The 20,073-nt window shown below is 45.5% G+C and overlaps 1 protein-coding gene across 1 annotated transcript in view; it reads left to right on the top strand.

Annotated features, from left to right (window-relative positions):
- The window catches only part of DNA2 (DNA replication helicase/nuclease 2), a gene marked incomplete at its 3' end in the record, with an annotated part of 82,032 nt that extends 63,288 nt beyond the window's left edge, over positions 1 to 18,744 (top strand). The window contains exons 15-20 of the mRNA XM_082269275.1: positions 4,110 to 4,303; positions 4,483 to 4,572; positions 4,657 to 4,858; positions 15,517 to 15,606; positions 17,484 to 17,666; positions 18,586 to 18,744. Of these exons, the coding sequence (XP_082125401.1) occupies positions 4,110 to 4,303; positions 4,483 to 4,572; positions 4,657 to 4,858; positions 15,517 to 15,606; positions 17,484 to 17,666; positions 18,586 to 18,744 (918 nt within the window). The remainder of the gene's footprint in view (positions 1 to 4,109; positions 4,304 to 4,482; positions 4,573 to 4,656; positions 4,859 to 15,516; positions 15,607 to 17,483; positions 17,667 to 18,585) is intronic.
- Positions 18,745 to 20,073: the final 1,329 nt, after the last annotated feature.

Here is a 20,073-nt window from a genome sequence, read left to right as displayed (position 1 = left end):
TTAAAGCTTGTTCTCGATTGTTAGGGAGAGTAAGCCGTGGTACTCGGAAGGGTAATGGAGCTACCCAACTGTTGGAATTGTCCTTGAAGAACTCTTCATCCATAATCTTGATGAACTCCTTGTCTTCTACTGAAGGGGCAATCTTGTTGTCATCACAAGTAGTCTGGTACACTGAATCACCAAAGTCCTTTTGAGAAGTGAGCTTACAGTTAATACTTTGAAGTGCTTGATATGGAACTTCGTTTTTAAAATCAAGTCTTTCCTTCATATAATAGTGCGATGGATGTTTCATCAATTGACAGGTAACATTAGTTTTGTAGGAAGCTACATCCAAGAGCTTGTGAGATTGGTCTAAGCAGACTTCTCCTATTATCACCCATCCAAGATCGAGTTTCTGGGCCTGAGGAGCATCATCTGGACCATTACATAACTCATTTTATGAATTCTAGGAATGTCTTTCCCTAGTAGAATCAAAATCTTAACATCCTTGTTAAGTGGTGGAATGTAGTTAGCAATGTGGCTCAAATGAGGGTGATGACGTGCATCCTCTGGTGTGGGGATTTCTTCTCTGTTGTTCGGTAGCTGATCACATTTGATTAGAGTTGGAAGAGGAAACTCTGTGTCCTCATATTCTGATGCAACTATGAAGCCATGGGCTCTTCTTCCAGAAGTATTGACCTTTCCTGCACATGTCTGCAAATTATAGGACTAGGTCTCTCCTTGAATGTTGAATAGGTCAAAGAATTCTGTACTGGCCAATGAGCGATTGCTCTGATCATCGAGTATGGCATACATTTTTATGGAATTTTGTGGACATCCTTCAGGAAAAACCCTTACAAGACATATCTTGCTACAAGACTTGCTATGAAGCCCTTCTCCACATACCTCTGTACACCTTGTGGTTACGGGGTTGGCATATTGCTCAGTTCTCTACCCGCCATCATCTGATGTAGTCTTGAGGTTGCTGCCGGGTGAAGGTTTCCTTTTGAACAGGTCTGAATGAAGAGCGTCCACATGTTTGGCACTGTTGCAGAGAGAACATCTGATGGCGATCTTACAGTCTCTAGCTAAATGATCGGAGGATGCACAACACTTAAAACGGATATTATGCTCTTTGAGAAATGACTTGCGTTCTTCAATAGGCTTGTCCTTAAATGCACGACATTTGGAGAGAGAGTGTGGCGCATTATGAATAGGACACTGTTGATTAAGATTGCTAGCTTTAATGTCTGTAGCTAAAACGTTGGATGCTAACGCGGTCTTACTCACGGCAATAGGATGCCTTAAATCCTTGAATTTACTGTTGGTGGCAATACCCCTTGAAGTAGTTAAAGGAATGGTGGTTGTATCTGGATAGAAGAAGCTTGGGTCATTCTTGGATCTTGCAACCTTCCGCACGAACTCTGCGAAATAAGAAAAGGGAGGGAAGGAAACATAATGTTCATACTTATACTTTGATCCTACACTAGTCCACTTTCCCTGAAGATAACTAGGCAGCTTTGCTACAATAGGATTTACGCCCTGAGCAGTGTCTAAATAGCTAAGACCTGGTAAACTAGGATCTAACTTAGCAATTTCAAGTTCATGGAGGTCACCTAACTCTCTAAGCTTATGATTGTCCTTAACAGAGATTTTAGGAAAGTCGTTTAGTCTCTGGAATAAGGCAGATTCAATGACTTCGGGGCTCCCATAGTCTTGTTCTAGACGTTCCCAGGCAGCATCAAGGCCTCCTTTAAAGTTATAAATGTATACAGATTTAAGTCTCTTTACTTGTTCTGAAGATTGATGCCCCAACCACTTTATTAGTAAGTCAAGTTCTGCTTGAGGTTCAATGTCCAAGTTCTTGGTTACCGCCTTAAATGTAGATCTCCAACTCCTGTAGTTCTCTGGGCGGTCATCAAATCTAGACAGTCCAGTTGTAATCAACTCTCGTTGAATCATATACTTGCTGAACTCTGCAATGTCAGTGCTTTCAGTTTTTATAGCCACAGGGTCTACTGATGGTGCGCTGTCTTGGACCATGGTTGGTATCTGATGTTGGCTGGTAGGTAAAGAGAAAGGTGTTGCAGATGGGTTTAATCTAGGTAAGGGTCTGTCGTCTGAAGGTCTCTGAGCATTTGAAGTTAAAGAGAGCTGTATCAAAGGGGGTTTAGAGTTCATTCTGTAGTCTTCTGCTGTGCCCTTGTAATCTCTATGCACATAGGGTTGTGGTGGCACATGAGCTGCGTAGGTTGATTCACTTGATTTTGTGACGTACGGTAGTTGTGGAGGGTCTCTGTTAGTAGGTGTGTCTAGTTGACCAGCTTGCTTTGGCGACACATTGCCTTCTGATCCACTTGCTGGATGATTATGAGAAGAATCTCCAACTGTAGGTGGGACTGTATTGTCGTGGTTCTGAGTTAAGACAAACTGTAGGGTCCTTTCAACAGGGTCTTGACAAGTTGGTACAAGCTGCACCTTCTTCTTCCAATAGGGCTTGTTCCAAGACAGATAACTCTGCTAAAGCTACTTCCTTTTCTCTGTACTTCTGAAGAATTTCTAGCTGAGCCTCTGTTTCTGCTTGTATTCTTGCTTGAATGCGTTTAGCTTCTGCTTCCTTGCATTTAGCTTCTGCCTCCTTGCATTTAGCTTCTGCCTTGAAGGCTGCTTCTTTTTCAGCGCAGGCGGCTTGAACCTGGGCTACTGCAACCTTTTGGCGAGCTTTGAGAATTTGGTCGCTCAGTATTGACCTTTTATAGAGCAGGACCGCAATGACTTAGAAGAAGATTTATGATATGAGCGGGCAGACCTGGAAGATTTTCCTGAGTGTCAGGAAGAAGCAGAGTTACAGGATGTAGTTTCATGTAGCTGTGCCAATCTACCTTCTATCTGTTTCTTTGCTTCAAGATATGTGCTATGCCTCTGCTGGTCATTAGAAGTAAAGTCCTTTAATTCCAATGCAGCTTCCTCTATGTTGGAATGTGACAATAGGGAATAGTACTTCTCAGAAAGTCTTTTATAATTCTCAAATGCCTTCTTAACCCTTGAGAGAGCAGTGTTCAATTGCTCAGAATTGTTGCTAGTTTCATTAGTGGCTGTTATACAATTTAAAGTCTCTTCCCATAATGCAGTCAGGTTACTAGATGTTTCTTCCTTACTTGCTTCATAAACCTCCCTTGCCTTCAAGGATGGATGAGGGGCTCTGACAGGACGAGCAGAATGAAGTAAGGAGTCTGCTTTATCTTGACTAAATGCAGGTAACTCTGTGAGATCTCTGTCAGACATAATAAGTACTGTAGTTTTGGTGTCTTGTTAGAAATCTGCCAGAGCTCAGCTCTGTAAGTAGTGACTTCTGTTAGTAAGCAGGCTGGGCTGAGGTATTTGTTGTTACAATAGTTGGCTAGTGCTGAAAACTAGTTCAGACTGGATAGCTCATCTCAGAAGGCTGTAATAGTAATGAAGCATTCAGTAGGTGTCTGGTTTCGTACGCAGATTAATGCTTCTGGTGACACACAGGCAAGTGTGGTACTCGCGTTTCTGAAGCTGCAGATACCTGTGATGGATGCTTCTGGAAATTTACTTCAAGTACTTCTTGGAAATTTACTTTCTGAAGCTGTATATTACCATGGAAATTTACTTTCTGAAGCTGTATATTCCTGGAAATTTACTGTTCTGTCTCAGCATCGATTGTACCTGTGACCTTCTTGTAGACCCCCAGTCTGTAAGTGTGTGCAGCAGGTTGAATGATGGCTTTAACAGATAGTTTACTCAATGAATAAAGACTCCAGAGGTGTTCTCCTATGCTTCTTTATGCTTCAAGTTAGCAAAGGCATAAACATAGAGGATTTTCCATAGATAAATTTCCAATGAAGTTACACAGCTTCCACACTCTGCAGTCTTCTCATAACAACTACACAAAATGGGAGTTACAGCAGGAAATGGAGGATGGGAGAAACCATCTAGCCAGAAACAGCAGGGGTGCAAGGAAGATACCAATAACATAGCATAACCTGTAATAACAACTGCTAGACAGTTAAAGCTGCGTGGCAGCACAATATCCATTTGAACATTTGCTACTTCTACACATGTTAAAGCACTCATGAGGTTTTAAAAGCATTTTTTTTATTTAGCCTGTTGTTGGGACAACGTGTATGGGAGTCAACCATCCAATCTTCACTCGACGGAGGTTTGATTTCTGCATTGTGGATGAAGCGTCTCAGATCAGCCAGCCAATCTGCCTCGGCCCCTTGTTCTTCGCTGACAGATTTGTTTTAGTAGGGGATCATCAGCAACTTCCCCCTCTTGTCCAAAGTGCAGAAGCCAGGTAATATTATGCTATTCCATTACATTAGAAATGATTATTGGCCACCTTCTAGTCTCTATTTGTTTGTTTATTGTTTGGACCAGGGGGTCATGTGTTTTTAGTTTGCAGTGATGTAAATCTTCCATATTCTTCCTCTCTAATGTCTGTATTGCATAACAGGCCTAAATCTGTTTTGGCAGAGAGCTAGGAATGAGTGAAAGCTTGTTCAAAAGATTGGAGAGGAACCAAGATGCAGTTGTCCACCTGACTGTGCAGTATCGCATGAATAGGTAGGGATTATGATACTATTTTGGCCATACATTGAAGCACATACTTGCTTGTTTCATTAAAGTAATGACTAGTGCTTTTTTCAGCAAAATAATGTCCCTGAGCAATAAGTTGGTATATGAAGGACGTCTAGAGTGTGCTTCTGAACGGGTGTCTACAGCCACAGTCCAGCTACCTCAGCTGAAGTCTTTAAAGCTGGAGCTGGAATTCAGGGAGACTCCTGAAAGTGCCTGGTTAAAAGAAGTCCTGGAGCCCAGTAATCCTGTCTTCTTCCTGAATACAGAGAAGGTAAGCTTTTCTTAAGGCACACATACGGAAAATGGTAAATTCGGCAGGAACAGGACCACTTTCAGACCATGTGTACAGCTCCCTGTCTGACAGAAGCGGATGTTGGAAAACCAGCATCTGATCAGCATTTGCAGTCAGTAGTTGTCCCCCTGTCAGAATACAGTAGCTCAGTGGGAAAGTACGCCAGCCTCAGTTTTTTTGTTTTTTTTTTTCGTTCAGCCTGCTGTTAACCACTTAAGCCCCGGAGGATTTTCCTGCTAAACGACCAGGGGGTATTTTGCGATTCGGCACTGCGTGACTTTAACGGACAATTGCGCGGTCGTGCGACGCTGTACCTAAACGAATTTGACGTCCTTTTTTTCCCACAAACAGAGCTTTCTTTTGGTGGTATTTGATCACCCGTGCGATTTTTACTTTTTTGCGCTATAAACAAAAAAAGAGCGTACATTTTGCAAAAATAACAATATTTTTTTCACATTTTTTATATGAAATTCCCCCAAAAAAAATGTAAAAATCAATTTTTTAACATTTTCGGCCAATTTGTTTTATGCTACCTATGTTTGGTAAAAAAAATCGCAAAAAGCGTATTTTGATTGGTTTGCGCAAAAGTTATCGCGTTTACTAACAAAGGGAAAGATTTTTGTCATTTTTGTTGTTTTTTTTTTTAACGTGTAATGGCGGTGATCTGCGATTTTTTTTTTTTTTTTTTGCGGTACTGCGACATTGCGGCGGACAGATCGGACCCTTGACTGACATTTTTGACACTTTTGGGGTTACCAGTGACATTTCTACAGTAATCAGTGCTATACATATGCACTGTTACTGTAAAAATACACTGGTAGTGAAGGGGTTAACTTTATTTGGGAGGGAGGGGCTGTGTGTATCCCTAGGGGCATGCTTTCTACTGTGATTGGCTGTGGCTTGAGCTGTAAGGACACTGATCAACGGATCTACATACTAGATCCGTGTGATCAGTGTCTTTACAGCGAGGAGAATGACAGGTGGCTTGTTTACACAAGCTGCCTGACATTCTCCCTCTCACCCGCCGATCGCCGAGTGACCGGCGGACATCGGGTCCGCTGGTCACACGCGCGGGGGGGGGGGGGGGGTCCGTGACCGCGCGGGAGCGCGCGCTCGCTCCCCAGAGCCTCACAGGCGAGCGACGTAGACCTATGTCACTCTGCCTGTGAGGGGCTGACTGCCGCAGTAAATATACTGTGAGCAGTCGGCAAGCGGTTAAATGAATGAAAACTTTACGTGTGTACCCAGCTTAACTCTGCTAACCAGCTTTGTATAAGCCAATGCGTAAATTCAAAATCTGGAAGAACTGAGCGGCATCTGTTGAGCTGAGAATTTTGCATTTTGTTTATAAAATGGGCCATTTTTATTCTTCTTTTTTTCCTATTTAACCACTTGCCGACCGCCCACAGTATATTTACTGCGGCAGTCAGCCCCTCACAGGCAAAGTGACGTAGTACTACCTCGCTAGCCTGTGAGCCTCCTAGGGGGTGAGCGCGCACCGCCGGAGGCGCGCTCCTGCCCCCGCTCGTTCCCTAACATGTCCGCGCGTGTGACCGGCGGACCCGATGTCCACTCGCGATCTCCCACCCGATGTCCACTCGTGTGTGACCGGCGGCCACTCGCGATCTCCCGGTGGAGAGGGAGAAAGGCAGGCGGCTGATGTAAACAAAGCCGCCTGTCATTCTCCCTGATCTAACTGCAGAGATCATATGATCCTGCTATGTAGGATCGTATGTCTCTGTGGTTACATCACTAGCCACACCTCTTTACAGTAAGAAGCACGCCCCTAGGGACACACTTAACCCCTTGATCACCAATAAAGTTAACCCCTTCCCTGCCAGTGTCATTTTTACAGTAACAGTGCATATGTATAGCGCTGATTACTGTAGTAATGTCACTGTTACTCCCAAAAGTGTCAAAAATGTCAGTCAAGGGTCCGATCTGTCCACCGCAATGTCGCACTCCCGCAAAAAAAAATTGCAGATCGCCGCCATTACTCGTTAAAAAAAAAAAAAATGACAAATTTTTCCCTTAGTTAGTAAACGCAAACCAATCAAAATAAGCTTATTGCGATTTTTTTTAAACACATATGTAGCAGAAAACAAATTGGCCTAAAATTTTGATTTCTCTTACGTCCTCCGACAGTCGCCGCTTTCTTAACTGCTGTGATAACTTCTATTTCCAGGACATATAAGATGAATACCACTGTGGATCCAAAAAAACTACCTTTTCAGCCTATTTATTGGTGATACTGAATACTCCACTTGCTTGACACATGCTGTATCTAACTTTGGATGCACCTCAGCTTAAATAATGTTTAACCACTTAAGCCCCGGAAGATTTTACCCCCTTCCTGACCAGGCCCTATTTTGCGATTCGACACTGCGTGACTTTAACGGACAATTGCGTGGTCGTGCGACGCTGTACCTAAACAAAATTTACGTCCTTTTTTTTACACAAACAGAGCTTTCTTTTGGTGGTATTTGATCACCTGTGTGATTATTACTTTTTGCGCTATAAACAAAAAAAGAGCGTAAATTTTGAAAAAATAACAATATTTTTCACATTTTTTATATGAAATTCCCTCCCCCCCCCCCCCAAAAAAAAAATGTAAAAAACTGAATTTTTGTAAAATCTTACCTGTAAAATTCCTTTCTCTGAGTCCTCCGACAGTCGCCGCCTCCTCTAAGTCATCACAATTGGGTATTGTCCACCTATCCGTATGAATAGCTAGGCATATAGACTTAGTCAAAAGGCATTAGCATGTACACACCCACGGGGGCTGTCCCATCTGGTCAATACCCCCCCTGCATCACCACTCCCAACTCAGTTTTATTTGCCTAGCTTTCAGGAATAGTCAGGCTCCCTTGTGCTGGGGCTTCAGTCTCAGCCTTCCTATATCTTCCTATTCCTATATCTTTTATTTGATTTTCCTTTTAAAAAATGTCAGTTTTTTTCTCTCACTTTACTAGCTGTTTATTTTGTCAGCTTTAGTGTTAGTTTATTCTTCGGATGAAGATGGATCATGCGGTGCTGGGATTCGGACTGGCCGCCCTGGTTCTCCAGGGCACTGAGGGTCAGATGGACCCCCAGCCTGCCATCGAGCGTTCAGCTATGGTTCGCCCTGGCATTAAGAACGACCCATCCCTGTTCGCTGCAGGGATGCAGCCGTGAGGTGGCTACCTCACAGGACTCGTCTGCGCTGCAGCAGCTTCATGTCCCTGGCTCACGGCACTCCCTGTCAGAGGACAGAGGTTTATCCGTGCATAGAGGCTCCCCCACGCCATCGGGTACAGGTAAGTACTTTTCTGTGTGGGGCCTCTGTTTGGGGTGGCAGTCTGTGTTGCTGTGTGTCCCCATGTCTGTTCCTGTGTGACTCCCTGTGCGATCCCTGCGGGGTTCGTTTTGTGCATATTGTATGTTTTTTACTGGGGGTCCCTGTGTCACCTTAGGTGCATGTTGGGGGTGCAGACGTGCGTGTTGTGCGGCGACCGCTGCGGGGGTACGTTCGCGCGGTCCGCCATGTTTTTTTACTGCACATGGATATGGCCCCTCTGGGGCGAGTTTTTGGCGCCCTCCGCCGCCATTTTGTGGGCTGTAGAACGATTGGGTCGGCCGCATGTCGGCGGCCATCTTGGTGAAGCCTCAATGCATTTCCTATGGGCAGCCATTTTCCCTTAGGTCTGGCTTATAGCCAGCCCCTTCCAGCAGCATTTCCTTTTCCTCTCAGGCAGCACAGGACACAGGTAGCAACGATCTGCGGGCTCTGCACTGCATCTCTCTGTCGTCTTCTGTATACTGCTTCTGGCTCAGTTTCTTTCTCCTTTTGGGGGTCTTCATATCTGTGACAGTAGCGGTGGGCTGCGCATTCCGCAGCGCTATTTAAGGGGACAGTACATCATTTTTTGCACTGTAATTTTTTCTTGAGCCATGGATTCTCAGGAAAGCAAGTTTCCTCCAGCTTTGGTGGGGGAACCCAGTTCTCCTGTTGCTCCGCTGCGACCTGATTTAGCTGCTGTAGTTGCGACTTTAGTGGCAAATATGGAAATGCTGATGTCTGAACGGGCTGCGAGAAAACGGCCCAGGCTGTCTCTCTCTTCTGATTCAGATGGGGATATGGCTGCTGCTGCTGCGAGCGTGCCCTTTTCAGGGTCCCGCTCATCCTCAGACCCTCCGGGGTCTGAGGGAGAGGCTGAGGTGGAGGGTGTTGACACATCCTCCCCAGGGTCACCTGAAGAACGGGCGACCATGGATGAGTTGATTGTTTCTGTAAAAGAAACCTTTCATTTGGTGGATGAGCCCAATCCTCCGGGCGTGGTGTCCTCCTTTGGGACGCACAGGACACGCAAGTCTGCGCAGGTTTTTCCCTGCCCAGCTGAATTTCATTACACTGTCAATGAAATGTGGCGCACGTTGAAACGTCCATTCGTGGTGCCTAGTCGGTTCAAATTGCTTTATCCTTTTGCGCCGGCTACGGAATCGCCATGGTGTGTGCCTCCACAGGTAGATCACACTGTGGCTGTACTGAACAAGGCTACCTTGGTTCCTACTGAGGATACTCCGGTTTTTTATACAGTGGCGGGTTCGTTGCTCAAACCCGTTTTCGCGTCCGTTATGGTGGCTCAGGCGGTGGCTGATTGGATCAGGGTGTTTAGAAACAACCTAGTGTCTGACGACGTGCCGCCTGCCCGACTGGAAATGGTGGACCAGATCCACCAAGGAGTCATGTATTTGTGTGATGCAGCCTTAAATGAGGCCCCCTTGGTGGCTCGCGCCTCGAGTGTCGCGGTGCTTAACCGGCGACTGATATGGCTGAAGAGCTGGTCGGCCGACCAGTCCTCACGGAAAACAGTTGCTGATTTTCCCTATGCTGGCTCTCGCCTTTTTGGCGAGGCTTTGGATACCCTGGTGAAAGGCGTCACGGGGGGCAAGAGCACTATGCTACCCCAGAACCCGAAGAACAAGTCCTTCCGAGGCAAGCGGGGTTCTGCGCCTAGATCCACTCAGGGGTCCTTTCGTGCCTTTCGGAACCAGTCCAAGGGCAAGCCCTTCAAGGCCCAAGGCAACCAGAAGAAGCCCTGGGCGGGTAAGCAGAAGACCGGCAACGCCGGCTCGGCGGGCAATCCGCCTCTGCCTGAAGGGGAGCCCTCACCCATTTTAGGGGTGGGGGGACGTTTGTGCGGTTTCCTTCAACCTTGGCTGCTCCGGGTATCGGGCAGGTGGGTCCAGGAAATCGTTTGATCAGGTTACAAGATCGAATTCCTTTCCAGACTGGCAGACAGATTCTTTCCCTCCAATCTTCATCTGCTTCCGGGACGTCTGCAGGATTTGCATCAGGCGGTGCAGGACCTGCTTGCTCAGGGAGTGATTGTACCGGTGCCTCACCGGGACAGGTTTCGGGGGTTTTATTCAAATCTGTTCACTGTGCCCAGGAAGGAGGGCAAAGTGCGTCCTATTCTGGACCTAAAAGCGCTGAACCGCTTCGTGCGTGTTCGAAAGTTTTGAATGGAGTCTCTCCGTTCGGTTGTGGCCTCCTTGAGTCCGGGAGAATTCCTGGCTTTGATAGATCTGAAGGATGCGTATCTGCACATCCCCATTTTCGAGGGTCATCAGCGGTACCTTCGGTTTGCTATCGCAGAGGACCACTACCAGTTTGTGGCGTTACCTTTCGGTCTCGCTTCGGCTCCAAGGGTCTTCACCAAGGTGTTGGCACCGGTTCTGGGCCTGCTACGGGCCCAGGGCATTGCGGTCCTGGGGTACCTGGACGATCTGCTTCTGAGATCGAGGGCCAGCCAGGACCTTGTGCGCGACCTGTCCATTACGGTACAGACGCTTCAGGAGTTCGGATGGACCATCAACGTTCGGAAATCAGCGTTGTCTCCGTCGCTTCGCCTTCCCTATCTGGGAATGGTTCTGGACTCTGCTCAGGCAAAGGTGTTCTTGCCGGAGGACAAGCTCCGGACTTTGCGGGACGAACTCAGGTCCCTCAGGGACAATCCGTCCTCGTCACTCAGGACCTGCATGCGGGGCCTGGGGTTGATGGTGTCGGCCTTCGAGGCGATTCCCTTTGCCCAGTTCCACACGCGGGCTCTCCAGACGGAGATCCTGGCCAGGTGGGACAGACTTCCTCAGTCCTTGGATCTGGAGGTGTCCTTGAGTCGCCAGACCAGATTGGCTCTTCTGTGGTGGATCCAGTCCCCGGCGGTGGCGGAAGGCAAGTCCTTCCGTCCGTTAGGGTGGACGGTGGTTATCACGGACGCCAGCCTGTCAAGCTGGGGTGGAGTCCTGGGCACCCTGTCTGCCCAGGGCACTTGGTCGGAGGAGGAATCCTCCCTCCCGATTAAATGTGCTGGAACTAAGAGCAATAAAACTGTCTCTTCCAGTGGTCGGACCGTCTCCTGGGCCTGCCTGTTCGTGTACAGACGGACAATGCTACCGCGGTGGCCTACATCAACCACCAAGGGGGCACCAGGAGTGCTCGAGCGGCCCGGGAGGTGACCGACATTCTGTCTTGGGCCGAGGCTCATGTCCCGGCGATCTCGGCAGTTCACATTCCGGGTGTGGACAATTGGCAGGCCGACTATCTGAGCCGCCAGACCCTGGATCAGGGGGAATGGTCCCTGCACCCGGAAGTCTTTCAGATGCTGTGTGCGAAGTGGGGATCCCCAGATGTGGATCTGTTCGCATCTCGGCTAAACCGAAAGGTGGAAAGCTTTGTGGCAAGAACGCGCGATCCGTTGGCGGACGCCTCGGATGCGTTGGTGGCCCCTTGGCATCAGTATCGTCTGATCTACGCCTTTCCTCCGATTCAGTTACTGTCCCGGTTCCTTCGCAGATTGGCCTCGGAACCGCACATGGTGGTTCTGGTGGCACCGGACTGGCCTCGCCGGTCCTGGTACGCCAACGTTGTTCACATGGCAGTGGCGCCTGCCTCTGCGGGAAGATCTTCTGTCTCAAGGTCCAATCTTCCACCCTGCTTTACGGTCGCTGGCTTTAACGGCTTGGCTGTTGAGACCCAGGTCTTGAAGGACAAGGGTCTATCTCCTGAGGTTATTCCTACCCTGATCAAGGCTAGGAAATCTTCCTCTGGTAAGATCTATTACCGTACCTGGAAGGCCTACTTCACCTGGTGTGAGTCCAGGGGGTTTTCCCCTCTTTCTTACTCGGTCGAGGATCTTGGCTTTCCTCCAGTCTGGAGTGGATCAGCGCCTGGCGCTGGCCACAATAAAGGGCCAGGTGTCAGCACTGGTGGTCCTTTTCCAACGCCCTGTGGCGTCTCATTCTTTGGTGCGCACCTTCATTCAAGGTGTGCGACATTTGGCTCCTCCTAGAAAGGAGCCTTTACCTCCATGGGACTTGAATTTGGTCCTGTCCGCTTTGCAGCGTGCTCCCTTCGAGAATATCAGGGAGATATCGTTGTCTCTGCTGTCGAAAAAGGTTGCTTTTCTTGTGGCGATCACTTCGGCTCGTAGAGTATCGGAACTGGCGGCGTTGTCTTGCCGTTCCCCTTACTTGATAATTCACAGGGTTAAGGCGGTTTTGCGACCACCCCCATCCTTCCTTCCCAAGGAGATCTCTGATTATCACCTTAATGAGGACATTGTCCTGCCTTCACTTTGTACGAAGCCTAAACATCCGAAGGAGATTGCCTTGCATTCCTTGGATGTTGTTAGGGCGATCAGGGTTTACCTGAAGTCTACGGAATCCTTTCGGAAGACGGATTCCCTCTTTGTCCTTCCTGAGTGACCTCGGAAGGGCATGGCTGCGTCCGCAGCAACTATTGCCAAATGGATCAGACAGACCATTGAGCAGGCTTACGCCTTAAAGGGACGGGTTCCGCCCTTCCCTGTTAAGGCGCACTCTACCAGGTCTTTGAGTACTTCCTGGGCCTATTGGCATCGGGCCTCGGTGGCCCAGATGTGCAAGGCAGCGACTTGGTCGTCGGTGCACACTTTTTCCAAGTTCTACAAAGTAGACGTTCTGGCATCAGCTGATGCTTCCTTTGGCCGCAAAGTTCTCAGTGCGGCTGTGCCATGATGGACCCTTGGTTTTTTTTCCTGGGTCCCTGGCTGTTGGCATTTGCTTTCCTGGGCTGTTGCTCCTGTTGAGCATTGTTTTGTTGTTGCCCAGTTGGTTCTTACAGTGCGTGTAAGATTCTTTTCCCTGATGTGGGTACTGCGTTGCCTTTTCTACGGTTGCGTCTCCCACCCCTCATGTCTATACTGCTTTGGGACATCCCAATTGTGATGACTTAGAGGAGGCGGCGACTGTCGGAGGACGTAAGAGAAAACGGAATTTTTGTAAAATCTTACCTGTAAAATTCCTTTCTCTGAGTCCTCCGACAGTCGCCGCCCCCGCCCCTCTTTTGGGGTTCTTATTACCTACTGCTATGCTACCAAACTGAGTTGGGAGTGGTGATGCAGGGGGGGTATTGACCAGATGGGACAGCCCCCGTGGGTGTGTACATGCTAATGCCTTTTGTCTTTTGACTAAGTCTATATGCCTAGCTATTCCTACGGATAGGTGGACAATACCCAATTGTGATGACTTAGAGGAGGCGGCGACTGTCGGAGGACTCAGAGAAAGGAATTTTTACAGGTAAGATTTTACAAAAATTCTGTTTTTTTTTTTTTACATTTTTTTTGGGGGGGGGGGGGGAATTTCATATAAAAAATGTGAAAAATATTGTTATTTTTTCAAAATTTACGCTTTTTTTTTGTTTATAGCGCAAAAAGTAATAATCACACAGGTGATCAAATACCACCAAAAGAAAGCTCTGTTTGTGTAAAAAAAAAAAGGACGTAAATTTTGTTTAGGTACAGCATCGCACGACCACGCAATTGTCCGTTAAAGTCACGCAGTGCCGAATCGCAAAATAGGGCCTGGTCAGGAAGGGGGTAAAATCTTCCGGGGCTTAAGTGGTTAAACATTATATAAGCTGAGGTGCATCCAAAGTTAGATACAGCATGTGTCAAGCAAGTGGAGTATTCAGTATCACCAATAAATAGGCTGAAAAGGTAGTTTTTTTGGATCCACAGTGGTATTCATCTTATATGTCCTGGAAATAGAAGTTATCACAGCAGTTAAGGCGATAGCCTGTGATTCAATTTGCTGTAAAGAATTTGAGCGTTACAGATGCAATGTTTTTGTATGGCAAATGTTTTCAAAGGAGGGCTAAAGGAAAGCAAAGTGGTGTGGAGTAGTTAGTAACCCTCTTCACCAAGTGGCTGTAGCTGAAAGGGAACATTGAGGAAAAGGGGTTTTGAAGGAAGGTCTTTGGGGGAAGGCGAAGGAAGAGGTGAAATTGTCTCTAGGCAACAGAGTAGTGGGTAGACCAGACCGTCCATCCACAACTAAGTGGGTGTGTGGTTGGGAGGGAGGAGTATGTGAAAAGGAAATGGGAAGGGGGGGGGGGAGGAGAGAAGTCACATGATTGTAAAACAATTGTAAAAGCTAGTTTCTATGTCCAGCAGGGGAAGACCAAACGATAAAGACAAGCTTTTATTACCACCTGCAGTACTCAACAGCCATTTCATTTTTCTGGATTTTGGTTTCTAATCTCGTGGTTACATGTTATCTGCCAGGAGGGAAGGGTTTTCCAAAGAAAAAAGAAAACTAGCTGCCTGCCTGTCATGCTGATTTGTGTAATTGAGCCAACACTAACTAGTATGCTTTAAGTAAAAACAGAATGTATGCCTGCTTGTTCAAAGTCATTGAAAGGATGTAAGCCAAATAGTCAGTTTGACAGTCAGGCAACTAGCATTTTCAGAATGGTCAGAGGAGGCCACTTCTTTCTTTCCAAACCAGTTTCCTTTAAATGTTACAAAGGAAAGAGATACACTGCTCAAGGTAATGGGAAGCTTGATGACCAACAGCGGTGCTCGCCCCGGCTCGCCTCCGTGGACAGTCAATAATGAAAAGAAATGGCTGCACTCAGATGTGGTCAAAATCCAGATTTATTGGACATCCCAATGTGGCAAAAAATGGCAAGGTAGACGTGTTTCACACACTAATATGTGTGCTTAATCATTACCAAATACCTAAATGTTAGAGGGGCTTTTGCATATGTTGAGGTGGATTTACACTGTAGTTGTATCCCTATCCTGTTTCTTCCATTGGTTTTGTCATGTGAATTAGGGTTGGAGTTCTGGTCACGTCTCTGCTAAGGCAAATATTCAGTTCAGGCAGAAATTCTGATTGGCTGGCTTTACAAAGGTGTGCCCTAAGTATCTTCAGCAGTGGTCAGGTGATTACTGTTCCCCCCATATGATTATATGACTGACAGACAGCAGCAGGAGCCTAGAACTTCTATTTCTACAAGATAAAATATTTCAGAAGCTTTTTCAAAAATGACTACAGAGGATAGTATATTTTTATGTTATTGGTTTGTTTAAAATAAATTAATTGGTACTTTAATGCTTTTTGAATTTGTTCCTGCCTTTCGCACACAATGGGGATAGCATTTTATTTGCTAAAACAAATACTCAGCCTCCTGTAGATCAAGGTTACATATAGATATTTGTATCCAGTTTCATTGCTAGTCTGACTGCTACATTATTAGTCCGTCATCCCTGTGTATGTGTGGAACAGGAGACAAGTAAAAAACACAAAGGCATGGCGGTATTTTGTTTTTCTAGATCCCAGCTCCAGAGACAGAAGAGAAATGTGGTGTCAGTAACTGGATTGAAGCTAAGCTGGTAGCCTACCTGGCATTTCTTTTTGGAAAGGTATGTAATCCTGGTAACCATGTTGATGCTGATTTATTGGTTACCAAAAGGTTGTTTTTATGTATTTTCCATGTCACAATGATAGAGGCAGCTTTTGCCTTGCTAGTTGCATTCAGTGTTTATCGGTTCTAGTTATGGTCTTATACAAAGCTCTGCAGCCTGGACTAACCTTAATAGATGATCACTTTCAGGTTGGACACTGTAATGTATTGTATTCATTTTGGACATCAGAATGGGAGCTACACTTTAGAAGCATTTCAATAAAAATGGTGCTCTTGGATGAACTCCTTTTTATAGTGTGGAAGCCTCGCCCCTCACTATTGGGGTGTTCTGTGTTAATTGTATTACTACTGCTGGCTAGCAGCCCTAAATGATAGATACTTTTTTTTTTTTCAATTTGTAAATTTTCATATTTCCATTACCTGCCTTTTTTTTAGAAGATCGGATACCTTTTTAGATATGGTTATACATTTTTTAACTTGTGTTTTTGTAGTTATGTTAAGCTGTTATCCACAGGAAAAAAAAAAAGCAGAGACCGGTGACTCACTGGAGAGCTGGGCTGTTGAGGGGGTAGGAGCGGCTGGCTCCGTCTCCCAGCGTCTCACTGAGAGGCTGAGCCAACTTCCGGTCCAGGCATCAGGGTGGATCCCGGCTGTAAAATCCTGGATTGATCCAGCGCCTGGCCTGGCTGAGTGGCATAAGCCAACAGTGGACTTTAAACCGCTGTCGGCTTAAACCGTGTCACAGGAGTGTAGAACAAAGTGCACCCCTGTGATCCGGAGAAGCAGTACAACCAAAATGGCTTTGGCCATACGTCTCCTTTTTTAATGCTTTTTTTTTAAGTTCTGTATTTGTGTGCAGCATAATGAGCTTTTGCAGGTTCAGTGTAATTCATTTCTACCTGTAGGATAACTGTTGCCTTGTAGAGTCTCCCTGGAGGCTGATTGTAGCCACCCTGATGTGCTCTCTCCTGGCCTGCTTTTTATCTTTGTGTGCTGCTTTGTGCTCAGGTATCATCATCCTTGGGATGCAAATGCTCCTTGTGGCTGGTGCGCAGTGAATAATGGGGGCATTTAGGCCTAACACATCTATTTTCAGGTGCTGAATGCATTGTGACAAGTGCGCAAGGAATCATGTGACATGTAGTTCCATTGCACAAGCTCTAGCCCTTTGCACAGAGTGCACTCCTTGATCTGAAGTTATGGTGAAGCGCAGCAGTGAGGGACATAGCTTGGAACTCTTTCAGAAGGGATAAACATTTGTTTTACAGCTAGTTACATTCTGCTAGAGGCAAAACAGAAACTTACCACTTTAACTCCAGCAAAATGTGTTTTTATATATTAGATGAGAGAAGATGGGATTTTTGATGGGTTTCTATTTCTGTCTGTGTCTCATTGGGGGGACTTCGCCTGATTCCCTGTAATGCCTAGAAGACACAAAATTAAAAGTGAAACTATTTAGAAGTTCTGATCCTTCCAGGCAGATTTACTAAAACTGGAGCACTCAGAATCTGGTGCAGTTGTGCCCGGTAGCCACGCAGCTTCTAACTTCAGCTTGTTCAATTAAGCTTTGACGATGAAACCTGGATGCTGATTGGTTTCTTTGCAGAGCTGCACCAGATTTTGCACTGCAGTTTTAGTAGAGCTCAACCTTTCCGTCTACTAAAAATGTATGTTTTTTTTTTTTTTTATTTAGTCTTTGCCCTCAATTGAGAGATTTCTCATCAATTCCCATCTTTACTTGATTTAGGAATAATCTCAAAAAGGACATGGCAATAAAAGGCTCTTTTCTCTGTCCTAAAACAAGCCTGGTGTTGGACCTTAATGCTAAGTAGTTGTGTTGCTTGTTTACCTTTTGTTTGTTTTTTCTTATTTTAGGCTGGCTGTAAACCATCGGACATTGGGATTATTGCTCCCTATCGCCATCAGTTAAACGTCATCTCCACTTATTTTGCCAAGCTGTCCTCCAGCTCTGTGGAGGTTAACACTGTAGACAAGTACCAGGGCAGAGATAAAAGTGTGATCATTGTTTCATTTGTCAGAAGCAATACTGATGGAAAGGCAAGTTTCATTCCTATTCTCCCTGGTTTACTGATAGTAGTAGGCAGATAGTTGATCAAGGCTTATCTTTTTACTCTGTCAGAACTCACATGATACTTTCATATCCAGTGGCCTAAAGAAATAATAAAAAAAAAAAAAAAAAACTTTGATAAATGCGCCACCAGCAACCAACAGTCTGATTAAGTATTTTGCCAGATACAGGTTTATATATTTGTAATTAAACTAAATTTGTCTCCGAGTACCACTTTCCTGGTGTTTAAAACTTTACTGAAATTAATTTAGTTGGAGACCCAACAAGCATTGCTTGCTCCCTTTGCAAAGCTGGTGTCTTAAAAAGACCAAATTTATAATTTCATAGCAGTGTGATAATGAATCCTAGATCTGAGCTAAAAGGGGGTTAACACCGTAGATAAGTACCGGGTTGTGTGATTGTCTTATCAGGCCAAGCTCTGATACTTCGGTCCATTCTGTTTGTATGGCTTTTAGTTCTGTCCAAGTTAAGATTAATCCAGGCCGTTGTCTTTTTGCTGTCAAATGCCAGAGCTTCATTGGACAATAGAGGTTCTGACATTGGAATTAATAGCACCATGAGAGAATAGGAAGTTGAGCTTCCAATTTACAGTCTGGGTCTAGGATCCGAGGGGATCTACATGAATGCATTTAAAACTTGGTCACTTGTAATTTATTTATTTTAAATCTGTCCACTCAAAGTAACAAACCCAAGTCTTTGTTGGACTGACCCTTTTTAGGTTTTGATTTTCCCTTTCATGAGATGTTGTACTGCTGTTACGGTTTGTAGGGTGTAAGTTGTGTGCATTGGAAGAAGCTAGAGGTGGGGCTGTATAAAGATTGTCCTTACAAGCAGAATAAACATTGAAAGCTCTGAATGGGAATCTGATTTTGTTTTCTGTATGTACAGCTTGGTGATCTTCTGAAGGATTGGAGGCGGCTGAATGTGGCCCTCACACGAGCAAAGCACAAACTGATCTTGTTGGGCTGCGTTCCAACTCTTTCCCGCTTCGACTCACTACAGCAACTAATCGGCTATCTGGGGAGTGAGAACCTAATATCCTTTTGATGTGAATACATTTTCAGTAATATATTTTAGATGTCCATTGCTCTATTATAAACAATTTACTATCTCATGATTACATAATCCACGCATAAAGCAATGATCTCCTATCGCTTTATCAGTGTCCAAAGAAAAACAGTTCTACCTTGCTAGTTTCCACCAGATCATACCTTTGTTCCAAGCAACAACAGTTGTTTAAAGGCTTTGTTAAAGTAAATATGAATAGAAAACGTACTTACTTTGCAGCCAGGTTAGGATAACTCCTTCTTTATATTTGTTACACGACACTATTCACATAACATAATTTGAAAAAATAAAATGCTGCTTACATTTTGTTCGTGAATTTTATAAGCTAAAAACTATCAACTTTGCGTTGCCTTATGTAATGTCAAGGAAGGGGCTGTGGAGTTAAAGTGATACTAAAGTCTCCATTTTTTTCTCCTTTTTAAAATCACAAACATGTTATACTTGCCTGCTCTGTGTAATTGTTTTGCCCAGAGCAGCCTGATCCTCCTTTGCGGGTCCCTCGCCGGCGCTCCTGGCCCCTCCCTCCTGAGTGCCCCCACAGCAAGCTGCTTGCTATGGGGGCACCCGATCCGAGCTGCAGCTCTGTGTGTCTATTCAGACACTGAGCTGCTGCCCTGTCCCCTCTCTCTCCCCATTGGCTCACTGACTTTAATTGACAGCAGCTTGAGCCAATGACGCTTCGCTGCTGTCTCAGCCAATGAGGAGGGAGAGTCCTGACACCTGAATTTCTTGTTCAACATCTCTGGTTCTAGATGGACCTCAGGTAAGTGTGAGTGGGGCTGCTGCACACAAGTTTTTTTTATCTTAATGCATAGAATGCAAAAATCTAAAAAACCTTCTGCCTTTACAACCGCTTTAATGTTTACCATAACTAACCCTGTCTGTACTGTGCTGGCAGATCTCATCATTTTCTCAATTACATTTCAAGACTGCCATCCCAAATAAGGTGTTGGGGGCTCTTGAGGCTTGGATTCTGCATTGTATGTTAAGAGAGGAAGCTCAGCATGTCCACTCTTTGTCGATCTGAAATCCTGCTTTAAAGAAACCACTTGAAAGATGAGAAACATTTTCAAATTAGTCACCAAATGAGGGTAAATCTCCTCAGCAGGGATACAGACTGCCTATGCTATTATGATAGATATGGGTTATATAAAACTAAAATATTTTGTTAAGGAACATGTGTTTTTTTTTTTTTATACTTTCAGCATCTTAAGAACCCCTTATTAGTATTCTGTTTATATTGTAATGTAGCCCTAAAAGGTCTCCACTTCTACAGGGAATAACCCTGAATATATGGTTCCTGAAACC

The sequence above is a fragment of the Pelophylax lessonae genome (genome assembly GCF_965119305.1).
Source record: "Pelophylax lessonae genome assembly, chromosome: 9".
NCBI lineage: Eukaryota > Metazoa > Chordata > Amphibia > Anura > Ranidae > Pelophylax > Pelophylax lessonae.
Note: the sequence above shows the minus strand (reverse complement) of the source record. Positions and strands in the feature narration are given on the sequence as shown.